At 38.1% G+C, this 15,255-nt stretch overlaps 1 protein-coding gene across 4 annotated transcripts in view; it reads left to right on the top strand.

The window, feature by feature from the left end:
- Positions 1 to 12,628, top strand: part of LOC107305997 (chondroitin sulfate proteoglycan 4-like) — a 32,203-nt gene extending 19,575 nt beyond the window's left edge. For 3 of the 4 annotated variants that reach the window (XM_015848733.3, XM_085529470.1, XM_085529471.1), the window contains 4 exons: positions 155 to 286; positions 4,424 to 4,596; positions 7,842 to 8,025; positions 8,517 to 12,628. In XM_015848733.3, the coding sequence (XP_015704219.3) occupies positions 155 to 286; positions 4,424 to 4,596; positions 7,842 to 8,025; positions 8,517 to 10,570 (2,543 nt within the window). In that variant the 3' untranslated portion in view covers positions 10,571 to 12,628. Of the gene's footprint in view, positions 1 to 154; positions 287 to 3,691; positions 3,768 to 4,423; positions 4,597 to 7,841; positions 8,026 to 8,516 lie in introns of those variants that run through there. The other variant, XR_014939561.1, reaches the window with a different exon arrangement.
- Positions 12,629 to 15,255: the final 2,627 nt, after the last annotated feature.

Raw genomic sequence — 15,255 nt, 5'->3', positions numbered from 1 at the left:
GATGTCAAAGTACTAACCAAATACTTCTTCAGGATGTCTTTGTAGGTGACGTTGAAATAAATACAACAAAAGGTGTGCATTGTATATATTTGTATGTTTATTTAAAAAAAACAAAACAAAAAATACAATAAATTTATGTTTTTGTTATGTACAGGAGCAATGTCTGGAGGCTTCAGCTTTCAGGTAACAGATGGTTTGAACTCTGCACCACGACAGATTTTTAGCATCACAGCTCGGACTCTGGTCATTAGCCTTGAAGTAAACAAAGGACTCACAGTCTTTCCAGGTCTGTTTTTAAGAGCTTATCATTATTTTGTGCACTTTAAAAAATTGCATAGGTAACTATGTATGCAGTAATTTGCCAGCTAGCTGTCTAAAATATGGATAACTGTACTTAGAAACATGCAACTGTCTGCTTTCTAAAAGAACTTTTATGTTGTCTCAATTGCATTTATTGTTTGTATGGTCTTTAAATTTTTGATATGAGCAGTGCTTGGGGTGATGTAATTTGGCAGTAAAACATATAAGGCACTGTGTGACAATAACACAGTTCAGCCTAAGCTCTGAACATTCCTCATTAAGAGGAATTTCAAAGCACTGTAATAGAGTTAGAGTTACAATGTAGTGGTTAGAGCATTCAGGCTGTCCTGCTCAGCTTGGTGTCATCTGCAAACCTGCTGAGGTTGCACTTGATGCCATTGTCTGTGTCATTGATGAAGATACTGGAGAGCACTGGTCCCAAGACCAACCCTTTGGGGACACTGTTTGTGACTGGTCTCCACCCTGACACGGAACTGTTGATCACAATAGTGATTTCTGCATGGCAAATACAGAGTGAAGTTCCTATCCATTTGATGCTTAATCTCATCATATTGCTAGTTCACTTTCTTACTGTTTGAACAGAGTTATGAAGGGCAGCACAGGATCAAGGATGGATAAGAAGGACTGAACAACTTCAATTTATATTTGTGCATTTGCGATAGCTGGGTCATCAGCTGAGGAGAGGACTATTTTAAATGAAAGCATACTGCTGCAGGAGTTAAGAGCATCTCACCAGAGCCATTTCCTCCTTTGCACAGGGAAGGGTAATCCCTCCTTGAATTTTCTTGCATCCTGCTTCTAGTTTGCATTACCTTATTATTTTTTTTTCTCTGAATGTGGCCAGAGAGAGAGACATGGAGTCAGGAAAGCTCAGGTGTTTATCTGTATCTTGATTTATTAATTCAGTACAGAAGACAAGCACTACAGTTTCTAAGACTTCATAAATGTAAGCTGTATAAACAAAGACTTGCAATAAAAGCTACTAAATATGGGCAACCAAAAATGAGATTGTGGCAGCATGATCTTCTTCAGTCAATATAAATGGGATTCAAATAAACCCACTTAAAAGGTTTGGTAATCTGTGATTTCGATGTGTAAGGTTGCTTTAGGCACAGGGCTTAACAGGAATTCTGTCTTAAGCCATAGATAATTGTAAGAAAAGTGTGCCTGATAAGTATCTGTAGAACAGTCTCTAGACTTTCTGTCAGTTCTGCACCTTGGAAAATAGATTGTTTCTTTCAGCACTGCAAGCTGTATTCGTCTAACCTTCCAACTTTTACTGAATTGTTGCTTGCTTTGAGTTAGCAAACATTCTTTTTTGATATTGAAAAGTATTGTTGGCTTTTTTGCCTGTTCTCTTCATGATTCATTTTAAAAACATTTTGGATTTTTACAGGTTTCAGTGGTACTTGCTTATTGTGGTATGACAATTAAAACAGTGATGGTGCCAGACACTTAACTCACACACACAAAAACAACAGCTGGTGCTTTGTTGTGTTTTATAGCAGTGAGGAAAATGTTAATGTTGAGACAACTTGAAGAATCTCTCCTCTAAGAAAATAAATCTGGAATATATTGTGAAGAATTTGCCATGTCTGAATGAGTAGGAATAAAGTATTCTTTCAAGCATAGTGTTTTGCAATTTCATAAGAGCATGTACTGCTGTCTTCTTTTGCACTGAATACAGCAAAATTGTTTATTGAGTTTAAGATTTTTTCTGTCCAACCGCAGCTTATTTTATTCAGTGTGCTTACTACATTGTGTGATAAATACATTAGCTCTTCTTATGTATATTAGGTATCTAGAACATGAATGTTTGCTGTCTTCAAGGAAGCAATTAATTGAAGATTCAATTAGATGAGTTGCTTTTCGAGAAGAAAAGAAGGATCATAGGTATTCATAAACATAGTTGTATAAGCCAGTCAGCAGACAAGATGACCCATAAATGTTCAGCAGTGAATGGAAAATTATCGTACCAGAGTAGTTTCCTGATTTTAAATGCTGGCATTAAAAGCAGAGACCAAAATAATTAGATACTGATAATAGTTGCTATTATGTTCTGCTTGTATGGATTAGCTTGGCCCTACTCTGAATCACCCATCCACTCTCCCTGATCCTTTCTACATAGATTGGGTGGTGCTACTTTTGCAAACTGTTTGCTCTTGTGCTGGGAAGCAGACAAGCTGTGATCACACTTCCCTATCCTTTACCCAGTCTGTTGGCTGGCAAATAACCGGTCTTATCCTTGTCAAGGGGTTGGACCACAGCGGAACTGCTGCAACTGCCAGAAAAAGTCTTTTGTGTCTCAGAAGAAAAGTATTCATCTACTTTCATTATGTGTGTTGACCACACTCAGAGGGTTGTGTTTGAGCGGGATCTCATTTCACAGAACATTGCAAGAGACTTCAGAGCCTGTGGCCCTGATCTGTAATTCAGCCTCTGCTATGCCGAAAAGTTTCTTGTGATCAAGTCCTGGCTTCTGAGTGAGGTCAAGTCTTTTGGGAAGGAACAGGGGTTTTGTGAACAACTGAAATAATCACAACACATCACAGTGTAACCATGTTTGGGAGTTACTCTGTCTTAATTTTTTTATGGTGCCCGGGCCTGCTTTACATTAATGAGGTTGTTGAGAAATAACTGTTTATAGATACACGTGGTCTGATGAACTTTTGTTCTCAGTTCTACATTCTTGATCACATCTGCCACAGGCTCAACACATACTTGTGCTTTCCTGTGAGTCTGCTATGCAAAAGAGGAAGAAGAATAGTAGAGAGAAGAAGGGAGATTTCTTCAATTAGACAGTGAAAGAATTTTTCTAGCTCTGAGGGACTGCTCCACTTTTCTAAGCAACACTGGTACATAGAGCGATGGGAAGGTAAAAAGGGCAAAAGAGCCAGAAGCTATTTTTGTTCATTTTGTTATAACAACTGTGTTTCAAAGTAGATGTGATTTTGAACCACAGCACAACTATGTGTAAACAAGCAAGAACAGCTTGCAAAAGATTTCCATTCTTTGGTTTGATTACTGTGATTTTCCATCTGAATATTATAGGAGAAAGATTTTATGTTATTACCCTGAAAACAGAAGGTAGATTTGTAGTGGGGATGGATTGTTAATGCAAACCTGAATAATTTCAGTTGCTACTACTTGAAATGCTGCACTGGTACCTGCAGGAGCATGGTGCTCAAAAAAAAGCAAGACATAAAAAGAAAGGCAGAAGTGGGGGCAGGAGGAGCAGGATTATGAAAATCTGCTGCTCTTCCCAGTGTATCAGTAAACATAAGGTTTAGTTTGTGAGTGTATACCATCAGGAAACTTCATCATTAAATAAAAAGAAATGCTGAAACGGACTTTTTTTCTTTTCTTTTAGGAAATGATTAGGTTTGGCTTTGTCAACCTGGTTTGATTAAATTCCAGGGAGCTCTTTATAATCCTTAAGCCAGAAGGTACTGGTTAGTGCAGTTCTGTGTATTTAAAGGACTCCTCAGTTGTACATCCATCTTAATAATACTTTATTTCACTTTAGACCATTATTTGTGTCCTTCCTAATTTATTTAATTCAGTATTTATTTTTCAGTTTCATGTGATAAAAATCATGTTTCCTATTCATAAAATGTGGTTTAATCTTCATGGTTTTGGTTATCTGTGTTCATTAGAAGATTTACCATGTTAAGACTTCTCAGCCAAATTACTGGGCCGTCTGTGGGCACCTGCGATTACCAAATACATTGCCAATACTGACTTCAGCTATAATTAGAAATTATTTTTAGATGTATAGTATAGGGACAGTGCTTCTTATACATGTCCTACTCCTTTGTTCAGATTGCTTTTGCAGAAGCTATCATTTAGCAATTACAGATGCTGAAGTGAACTGTACTTTTTTCATTTCTGTAAAACAAGGATACTTCCTACTGATGTGCTTTTATTGAAAATGTTATGGAAGAATTGTGTTATCTGGAAGTAACCAAAAATAGGGTAAATTTGCTGATCTCACGGAGCATTATTAAAATGCTAAGTAGAGTATGCAGATGAGAGGGTGGGTTGTACTCTGTTTGAAAAACTGCTGTTGAAATCTAAGTAACTTTTAATTGATGGTTTTTAGGTTCCAGGAAACCTATTTCACAACATGATCTGAAAGCTGTAACCAGTGATGTGACCAGTGCAGGAAACAGAACTATAAATTTTCTGATTGTAGTTTCCCCCAAACTTGGAAGGCTGATCAGAACAAATTCTGATAATACCACTCAGGAAATCCTCAGTTTTACACAGTCTATGGTAAGCATTTACATTGTAATGGATATTTCAGCAGTAGATTGTTATTTCAAAGGGCATCCCAATTGTTTTTTCGTTGTCTGGTTGATTTATATCTGTTTAGTAACCAAACATATGTGACCCATCAATGTGATTGTCCACATTTGCTGTGTCATTAAATATCTGGCATGTAGTAATGAATGCAAGAGGAGCCTTTTCCCCCTTCTCTTTGAATACTAGCAGTCTTGGCAATTTCCTCTGTTTTGCTTGTAACAGTATTTTTCAAGAAGAACTGTTCTGGTGCCATTAACCAGCAGTCAGAGGTTGGAAGCCTTTAGTTTTTGGCAGCAGGAGTAGCCTTGTGCTGTATGAAAACTCCAAGTATCAGATTCGTTTCAGCTGTGCACAGTCCTCATGGGTGTCCCCAAGAAGGCTTTTATTGACTTGATTGGCTGTGATATTAAGTGTTTAAAGAATCTTAACTGTGATACAGGGTCTCATACTTGAATGATTAAAAACGTGGCAGCTCGTGTAACTTGATGGAAAACATTCTGCAGCTGAAAAAAAAAAAAGGGTTATGTCTGTTTGCAGAGTCTAACTGTGTGCTGAGAAAATCTGACTAGGGGAGGTAAAAGGAGCTCAATATTTGACTTTAATGTAGGAGCAATAAAGAGGCAATTTGGTCTTATATACATTTAGAGATTAAAAAAATGAAATAAAGGACTGAGAAAATCTGGAAATGGAAGAGGGGCCAACAAAACAGAAAAAAGTTTGGCACTTTTATTTAATAAAATGAAACTTTGAAACAACCTAACCAAGGACTGTGGTGGAATGTATCTCCACCTGAACTGTATAAACAAATTGAAGACAAAATATTTATCTTAAAACTGTGTTCTAATCTCATCATTATTGTTCTTATTGCAATAATTACTGAGCTGAGTTTTTTCTTAAATTATGAGGGAGGTGAACTGACAAATGACACCATTCTCTTCTGTTCCTAAAATGGATGATATTTATGAGCATTAAGTGAAACAGTTAAGCATATCAGAAAATCTTTCATCTAAGAATAACATTTTAATCTCTTAATATCCCTACAGATAACAAGATCTACATATGTTTATTGGATGGTGCCATGGCAGAACATGCCACTTCTTTTCTATATATTTAGTTCTTACTAATGTATAGCTAACTTTGCTTTGAATTTTGTAAGTTGTGTAAGGATTTGAGCTGTCATAATTTGTGTGATTCTATTCTCCCTATTTGCTGTTGGGGGTATTTGTATTGGCCGTTTTCACTTCAAGCAGGTAGAGCTATGTGACTCATTGCAGGTAAAATTAAGGTATCTTAACTGGATCACTATTTATTCTGGCAGAGACTGAGGTATCCTGCTATTAGGGGAAGAAAAGAGATCCAAAATAAACTTACTGTCTAGCAGGCAATAGCCACAATATCAGGGAAAAAATGACACTGCAGGCATTATATTTTTCATTTGTGCAGAGAATAAGAATTTCAGTTTCTTTTTTCAAAGCTTGTAAATCTGATCAGAATTGAAAAGTATTTTGATGTAGTTTCTTTGGTTTTGGTTTCACTTACTTAACTCTTTGTTGTGGAACTTAGAATTTTGCTTCTGAAAATTACTTTATGGGTAGATTATAAAAATAAGTTAGCACTTTTGCTATGGTGCTAAACTCTTCCATGTTCCAAGTGGTTTATTGCTTCTTTGCCAGAAAAGAAAAAGAAAAAAAATAGTTGCATTCTAATGGAATTTCTCAAGGACAGTTGTTTTGCAGCCAATATAAGAAAACCAATTGTGCATTAAGCACACTAGAATAGCACAGTAGTTCTGAACAGAAGCATTTTTTTTTCTCTGACATTGCTTACTATGATGTAGTTACTTGTTACAAGTATTTTCATTTTGCAGAAGTCCATAAGTTCTTCATTATATTTGAAGTCATTGCAGAGGTAAACAAGGCAATGCTCACCAGTTCCATATTCTTACTAGTCCAGATATTAGCATGGTTTTGCATTTAAAAATCTAAAGCCCTAGGAAGACTAACAGTTGATAAACACCACCGAATTTATCAGAAGCATATTGTGCCTATTCTTAATACATTAATTTGCTTTCTTTCACTTGAAGTTGTAGTGCCATGCTTTGAAATATTGTTTTGAAACAACATATTATTTTAATATCACTTTTGTGTGCTTTGTCCTATAATGGCTATTAAGAATTAAATCAGTATGGAGGTTGTGGATGTCCCATCCCTGGAGGCATTCAAGGCCAGGCTAGATGTGGCTCTCAGCAGCCTGGTCTGGTGGCTGGCGACCCTGCCCATGGCAGGGGAGTTGAAACTGATCATTGTGATCCTTTTCAACCCAGGCCAACCTGTGATTCTATGATTCAGTATAGAGAAAACATGAACCTGATGACAAGTTTATTGACAGTAAGGTTGACTGTTTTTGAGACTGCTGAGAAAGCTTGACCCTGAAAGCTCTTTTTCCCTGGTGGTCTCAGGGGGGCTGTTACAGTGGTTTCAGGATTAGCTCTCTCTATAGCTACAGATCAGATTTTGAAATGATGAATGCTTCACCCATGATTGCAACAGGCAGTTTTTAAAATTTATTTTTCACACCTTTTAAGCACAAATCATGGGAACATTTGCTGATAAGTTCCCTCAGTTTTGTTTACAAAGTTGTGTGAAGTGCATTACAAGCTCCAGACTTAAAACCAACACCGTATCGGACAGGACTCTCTTTGGCAATTAGAAACTAACACATATAAGCCATGTCAGTAGTTACCAGAGAAGCTGCCAAGGATTTAGAAGGTAACTGTCTTCTCTCCAGGTCAGTGAATGAAGTGACAAGCAAATGTGGAATGTACTGAATGAGATATAGTTATTATTACAGTTTTCTGGCTTTTAGGAATCCTATTGAAGTTTCTGTGTACTAAAGTACTAATCTCATTGTTCTGGTATAGTTCCAGCTGATGAGAATCCTGGTATGAAGATATTAGCTTTTGCTTTTAGGTCTAAACTTAGGAACAGTTTTGTCTAGTACTGACACTTTTTTCAAGCTTGCTTGTCTAACAAAAAGAGAATTGTTCAAAGAGAGTAATACAAGACAGTCTTTTAATATGAGCTACGTACACAGTCATTGTACATAGACTAAGGTATGAAATCCTTTCTTAAACAATGGTCTGTTTTCTGTTCTTACTCTTCTGTATTTAAAATTCTTCTTCTTTTTTACTTACGGCTCTCTTTACCCAAAAATAGGTGAATGAAGGTGTGATCATGTATGAGCACTCAGAGGCAGAATTAGCTGACTGGAGTGCAGAAGATTTCTTTATGTTTACTGTCTCTTCTCCACCATCAATTCTGGATCCTCAGATGTTCCATATCATCATTTCATATGAAATTCCCAGGCATGATCGGAACAGTCGTCTTCTTGCAAATACAGGTACAAATAGCAAATGGAGTAGGATCTGTTAGACTTCCAATGAACAAACATGAAAAATCAAAGGAACATTTTTCTTCATTATCAAATGACCAGAGTATTTTAATCACAGGGTGTAGTCTAGAAAGTAGGTGCATCACTGCATCTTTAAAAATGCAATCAACCACGTTTGCTCAGTTCTTCCTGCTTCTGTTGTGGATATTTTCCATTTTGGTAGAGATAATGAAAGCAATATATGGAGTTACTAAGATTTTTTTAATGATGCTCCATTATGCCATTATTAATGATGCTCCAGGTAGAAAACCTGGTTAGTTATGCTTAGACCTCTTTTAAGATTAATTATATTATATATCTAGCTATGGCATATGGAAATCAAGGATTCCATGAAAGAAAAATATTTTTTTCCATGTTCTCTATTTTGAGCATTATCAATTTTTGAAACATTGCAAAGTCAAAATACCGAGTTTCTAAGACTCTCTTTTCCTTTCTGCTAGGTACTGTAGTCCAGGAAGGAGGCAGAATATTAATCAACAAAACACATTTAGATGCTTCAAATCTATTGATTAAGCTACCTGAAGGACAACGCTCCATGTATGAAGTCTGGTATCAAGTTGTGTCTTTACCCCAGCATGGCACAGTAATTGTTGGAGAAAGAAACGTTACAAAAGAAAAACCTAATTTCTCACAATATATACTGAACAAGTTTGGAATTGTGTATGTGCATGATAATTCTGAATCGCTTATGGACAATTTCACTTTTGCTGTTTGGTTAAACCTAAAGACCATGTCTGCAACAAAGCCCCATGGTGAAGTTTTAGAAGAGGTGTTTAATATCACTGTTATTCCAGTGAATGATCAACCACCAGAACTGAAGACTAAAAGGCTGCACCTGAAAGTCCTGCAGGGAGATATGTCAGTGCTGGGGTCAGAGAATCTGAAAGTTGAAGACCTAGACAACACCCCAGCAGAGCTCAAATATTCCATTGTTAGCAACCCCAATAATGGTTATTTAGCAATGAAGAGCAATCTGAGTATCTCTATACAGGATTTCACACAAGCTGATATTGACAGTGGTAGGGTATGGTTTGTACAGGATGGAAGTTCTTCTTCTGGGGTGTTTTATTTCAGTGTGACTGATGGTAAACATCGTCCTTTATACAAACTTTTCAGTCTTGAAGTTGTACCAATTGCTCTTGTCCTTGTCAACCTTACGGATGTTGCACTTCTGCAGGGCCAGACATCTGTCACTATTACTAACACACAGCTTTCAGCTGTCACAAATGGAAAAAGCACTAATATCATGTATGAAATAACTCAACCCCTCAAGTATGGGCACCTGATGATTGAAAATGAGCAGGTGACTAAATTTGAACAGGCAGATTTGAACTCAGGAAGACTTTCTTACCATCTGTCAAATTTCACCATGTTCAAAGAAGTACTGGTGTTTATGATATTCACTGCAGAAAGTAATCTAACAGAACAAGTGCTGAACATCACAATGAAGCCTTTAGTGCAAGTTGTGTCTGACATGCAGATTTCAAATCAAGCAGTTTATAAACTCAGAAGGAATGACCTGGATGCTTCTGAGCTAGCCAATTTAACAAACAGTAATCCTAGATTTGAAGTGATAGTGCCCCCAGCTCATGGGAGGATTGTAAAAAAAAGGTTTGTGAATGATGCAGTGTTTGAAGATATTCAGACATTCACCCAAACTGACATCGATGGAGGTGCTGTGCTTCTCAGCATAGATACCAATATGACAGGCATTGATCTGTTAAATGATTCATTCACATTTGTGCTCAGGGCAGATGACGTGCAGCCCGCTGTTGGCCATTTTGAGTATTCCATAGTGCCATGCAGTCCTCCTCTTGTGCAGAATTTTACAGCTGAAGTGCCTATCATAACCAGTATGACCACTTTAAAGATTCCAACTACCTCAAATGGCCGGATGCTAGTTTTCTCCCATGATGAAGTGCCTACAGTAGCACCAAAGAAGACTGCTCCAGGCATGTGGTTAGGTCGGAAACGCTGGGGAAATCAACTTGAAGAAGGTCCATCACTAAATCTGGCAGTGGGAACAAGGGGATCTGCGGGGACTGAGACCACAGATCAGGTTAATGCCATGAGTTCCAGAGAGCAAGTAGGTGAAAGCAGCAACCCTTGGTACATCATTATACCCCTGGTCCTGGTGTCTGTGTTACTCATTATTGCTGTTATTTCTGTGTGCATTTTGCTAATGTGTCAGAAGAAAGAGAAGGCAAAACCACTTGTCAAAAATCAAACAAATGTAGTCCTCAGTAGTCCAAGTCATTGTCTAGAACGAAGCTTGACTGTACCTGCTGTTACAGTGACCCCTCTCCTGAAGGGAGCTGAGGGAAATACATCCTCTGCACTGATGGCAGCAAGACATGAACAGCTGCTTCCTATGATGCATCCTCCAACTGTAGAACAGCCTTTGCAAAATAGCTGGTTAAACCTAGATCCTGAAATGATCCAATACTGTCGAAAAACAAACCCAACTTTGAAGCGCAGTCAGTACTGGGTGTAGTTCATGGCCATCTTTGTTCATGCCACTTGATGTAATGTAGAAAGGAGAACGTACCTTACTGATATACAATTCTTTATTATGCATATTTATAATAGGTCAAATGGTGCATTGTTTGCTAGGTGAAACCTAGATATCTGTGAAATAATGGTACTCTTATTGGTTACAATGGCCATAAATTAAGTTTTCCCTCCTCATCAGATGCAGAATTTTAGTGCACCCTGTGTATGCCGTATTTTTTATTTTTCATGACAGCGGTAAAGTAAAATGTACTATCATGGATTATATCTATTTTAACATTATTATTATTTTGAAGAACTAATTTTGCTGCAAAGATCCAGTGTTCTTTCCTGAACTGGTACTTCTCTTTTAGGAACTTGAAACTGTTTTTACAAGTAGTCGTCAAGGTGCTAATCTCGATAATATCATTTTGACCCAGTGGCTGTTCAGAGGCCAATACTAAAGAAACAAAGCTGTCGTTGTTTTGCCAGGTGTTCATCTGGGTCAGTGAGCTTGAAATCGAGAATTCATTTCAGCAATAATTCTATGACAGCAGCTGTAAGTAAGGGTTCTGATAAAATGCTTACTGTGAGGTGGCTGCTTTTTGATTGTTTGCTTTGTGTTTTCCTGATTTGTTGCTGAGCTCTAGCCTTAATATCTGCAGACTGGTAAAATGCATCTGTGGTCTCTAATCCACATGGCAAAATCTGTGTCTCTGCCAGTCAACCTGCTTGCCAAATTATCTTCAGGCTCAGCTTATGTCTGGAAGAACATATCAAATTTCACATCCTTTGCTAAGGGCTAAAGATGATGTAAAGATCATGGTTTTGTATTTATGAAAGTGAACAGTGATGTGCAGTCTCATGTTAAGGTCCATTCTTTCTTCCACTGAAAACAACAGCAAAATTCTTATTGACTTCAGAGGACAAAATGACCACTGAACTTCTCATATATTTTTGTACTGTGCTGTAACAGCTTCCATTTAGCTCCTCTGTAACCACGCCGTCTGAAAATGTCTCACTGCTGCATTGTTACTGTTAACACTGGAATGATACTTTTGTTTTAGCCAAATTGCTGCTGGTTTTGCTTTTATAGAATGGATGTATGGGCCTACACGTCCTTGGTGCTATTAATTTCAAAGTAGTTTGTTTTGGATGTCTTTTTCTGCTGTTGATTAATTGTGTTTCTGCATTGACATATTTCAGTTGAGAGAAATGTTTACCAGTGAGAAGGGCCAGACTAAACCTCTGCTTACTGCTGTGTCCCAGGACCTAAATACTTGAGTAGCATGCCCAGTTAGAGACATTTTTAAAGCAGTGCATTGTTCAGAGCCTGCTGCCAGGTCAGTGTCAGTGGAAAATATGCAGACAACATTTTCAGCTGTTTGAGTTAGTGGAGCGCTGGTGACAAAAGATATGAAACCTTCGTGTACTCAAACTAAAATGTATTTGAAGCATATTATGCAATTTTTGCTTGTAATTACCATTTTTCCTTGATGCCACTGTAAGCAGGCTTGAGATCACCTCAGTGTAAGAGGCTGGGATTTGAGATGTCCCAGATGGACTTACAGGCATGCAGTGCAGGCCTTTCTAGTTAAAAACAAACAAAGCAACAACAGAACCTTTGCTACTATTTTAGAAACTCTCAGCCAGAGAGGTGGTGCTGTCGGCCATTGCAGGGACACCCTAGCATCTTTGTGGAGGTGCAGTTGTAGTCTCCTGCCATTTCCTGAGACCTTGTTTGCTATCACCAAGCAAACAGCAACTTCCTCCAGATCCCAGCTGTCAGCAGAGCATTTGCGATACCCTTCCTCCAACACCGTTTAGCCAGTAGCAGATGGAAGTAGAGATGGAAAATAGGGCTACTGCAATGGTGGTGATGGTATATATTATCAAATGATTAAAAAAAAAGTAATGCAATTAGAACTTCAGAACTGGATGGACCCTCCGAATGTCTGTATTTGTATCCTCTGAGCAACAAGTACAGAGAAGATTGCTGAATTTTTGCTGTCTTTTGTTTGTGTAAGCATAATAAAGTAAACTCTTTTTCTTTGTTTTGGAATTGCTTCTGCCTCACAACAGAAGTTTACTTCAAGTAGAACCTGCACTATGAGTTGTATTTTAAGTACAGGGCTCAGTTTCTAAAGCACTGACTTTTTTCTTTAACAAAATCCTAAAGACCGGATTCATCAGTGATGTGTACCAGCATTTAGTTTGCTCTCCCAGTGCTGCTGTTACGCAGCCGTGCCATAATACTTGCCATACTATTGAACTTTTGGATGAGAACTCTCTATGGAGAAGTATATTGCAAAACTGATTGCTGGGTTTCGTATAAAATGCTCTCTTTGATATTATAATTGATGATTACATCTGGATTTTACTTTAGTATCATAACCAGAGTCCTATTTAAAAAAAAGAGTGCCTTACACTTTCCCACTAAGCAAGGCAGAATAGCCTTTGGCAGAGAATGGTTTATCTTATTCTTACTTAGATATTTAATATAGGTGAGATGAATGATTCTTTTGATTTGTCCATCTTCTTGTTGTCTCTAAAGAGCTCAAGTGACTGGCTTAGACTAGAAGTCCAACTCTGAAATGGCACTGACTCGCTTAGATGAATTTTATCCTGGGTTTCTACAAATAACTATAAATCAAAAAACTACCTGGAAAACAAATGATTTGTACTTATGGGTTCTTTTTGTGATTCCAGGAACAAATAGTTTATGGCCAAGATCTGGTTTGAATTTTTTGGTTGTTTCCCTAGCACTACAGCTGTTTATTTTGTTTTATGTAGATGGGGTTTATGAAGGATTCGTTTTCTTACTAAATGTGGTTTTAAACTACAGCATAAAATAGCCTTGAAAACATACATAAAATCTGCAATATATATATATATATATAGTCTGTTTGTTTATAGTCTATGTGCTTAAGCTTTTGTGTTTTCTTTAAAGATCTGTAAAGTACTGCAATGCAGGAACACACCAGAACTCCGCTGCCAGTAGCAGTGTTCTAACAAGTACTCAGATGTTTTTTAAATTAGGCACATGCAAGGTCTGTGTTCTGTGTGCAGCATTGTGCCTCTAACATAGTACATATGGCTGGAAAAAAAGTGGAACCTCATTATGTGTCCACTTGGCCCTGTTCAACATGGGCGTGAATGTAAAATTTATGCATTAATTTCAAGCCAGTCAGCCTCACCTCCATCCCTGGATGGCAATGGGACAACTTGTTCTGGGTGCCATCACCAAGTAATTGGAAGGCAAGAAGGTTATCAGCAGTAGTCAACATGGATTCACCAAGGAGAAATCATGCTCCTCTGCAGAGGAGGACCTGGGTTTCATGGTGGACAACAGGTTGGCCATGATCCAGCAGCACGCCTTGGTGGCCAAGAAGGTATCCTGGGGTGCATTAAAAAGAGTGGCCAACAAGTTAAGAGAACTGATCCTCTCACTCTGCTCTGCCCTGGGGAGGTGACATCTGGAGGACTCTGTCCAGTTCTGGGCTCCCCAGTTCAGAAAATACAGATCTCCTAGAAGGAGTCCAGTAGAGGACCACAAAGATAATAAAAGGTCTGGAACATCTCCTGTATGAGGACAGGCTCAGCAACCAGGGTCTGTTCAGCCTGGAGATAAAAAGACTGAAAGGAGATCTCATTAATGTTTATAAATATCTAAAGGGAGATGGGAAGCAAATGGAAGAGGCCAGGCTCTTCTTGGTGGCGTGTATCAATAGGACAAGGAGTAATGGCCTAAAACTTGAACACGGGAAGTTCCATACTAACATGCAGAAGAAATTTATGGTAAGGGTGATGGAACACTGGAACAGGTTTCACACAGAGTGTGAAGTTTCATTCTCTGAAGACATTCAAGACTCATCTGTGTGACCTGCTGCAGGGAAGATGCTTTGGCAGCAGGGTTGGACTCAATGATCCCTTGAGGTCCTTTCCAACCCCTGTGATTCTGTGATTTGGACTTTCTGAAGCAGCACTGTATTGGGTGTATTTGAAGAAGTTTAATGTTATTTCACTACACATGCTTAGGATATCTTGAAGTACCAGATTCTTAAATGTTAATGTATATTAATGCTGTTTTGTCCCTGTTTCAAAAGGCAGCAGGATGAGGCTCTTGATACCTGTCAGCCATCTGCATCGGTCATGTTGAACTACAGAGCTGTTTTAATACTAATTGTGTGCCCAGTGATCAACGAGACACAGTAAAAATGTAAGCACCTTACGTTTGCCTCAGAGAATAAGGCAGTGTACATCTTGGTTGGTTCTGTGGGGGAGGTCTGAGTATGTGACCTGGCACTCAGGGAGACATAGGCCAGCACTGGAGCTGACTATAAACCATTCTGCAGATGTTCAGAAAATGCTGATCTCACTTGAAAATTGATCCATATATTCCTAATTACAAAAATAAATAACCCTTCTACTCTGGCTACACTGAAGGAGAATTGTTAAACTGGAGCAAAAAGGATTATGTGAATGTGATTTAGATGGATAGAATTTTAAACTTACTTTATACTAATAACTGCCTCCCAATTTCAGGATACCACATTAAGGTATTATTACCCCATGTTGCACCAGATGCTTTCTTTAACTGGATTTTTTCTTTAATCAGAACTTGGATGGTTTGTTGTTGTTTCTGTAGCCTGAGATAAGGAACTCCTTTTTTGAAATGTCAGTAATTCT

Source organism: Coturnix japonica, chromosome Z (assembly GCF_054131305.1).
Source record: "Coturnix japonica strain WE chromosome Z, WE-NBRP24, whole genome shotgun sequence".
NCBI classification, from domain to species: Eukaryota; Metazoa; Chordata; class Aves; order Galliformes; family Phasianidae; genus Coturnix; species Coturnix japonica.
The sequence above is the reverse complement of the archived record's forward strand: the minus strand, read 5'-3'. Positions and strand labels throughout refer to the sequence as shown.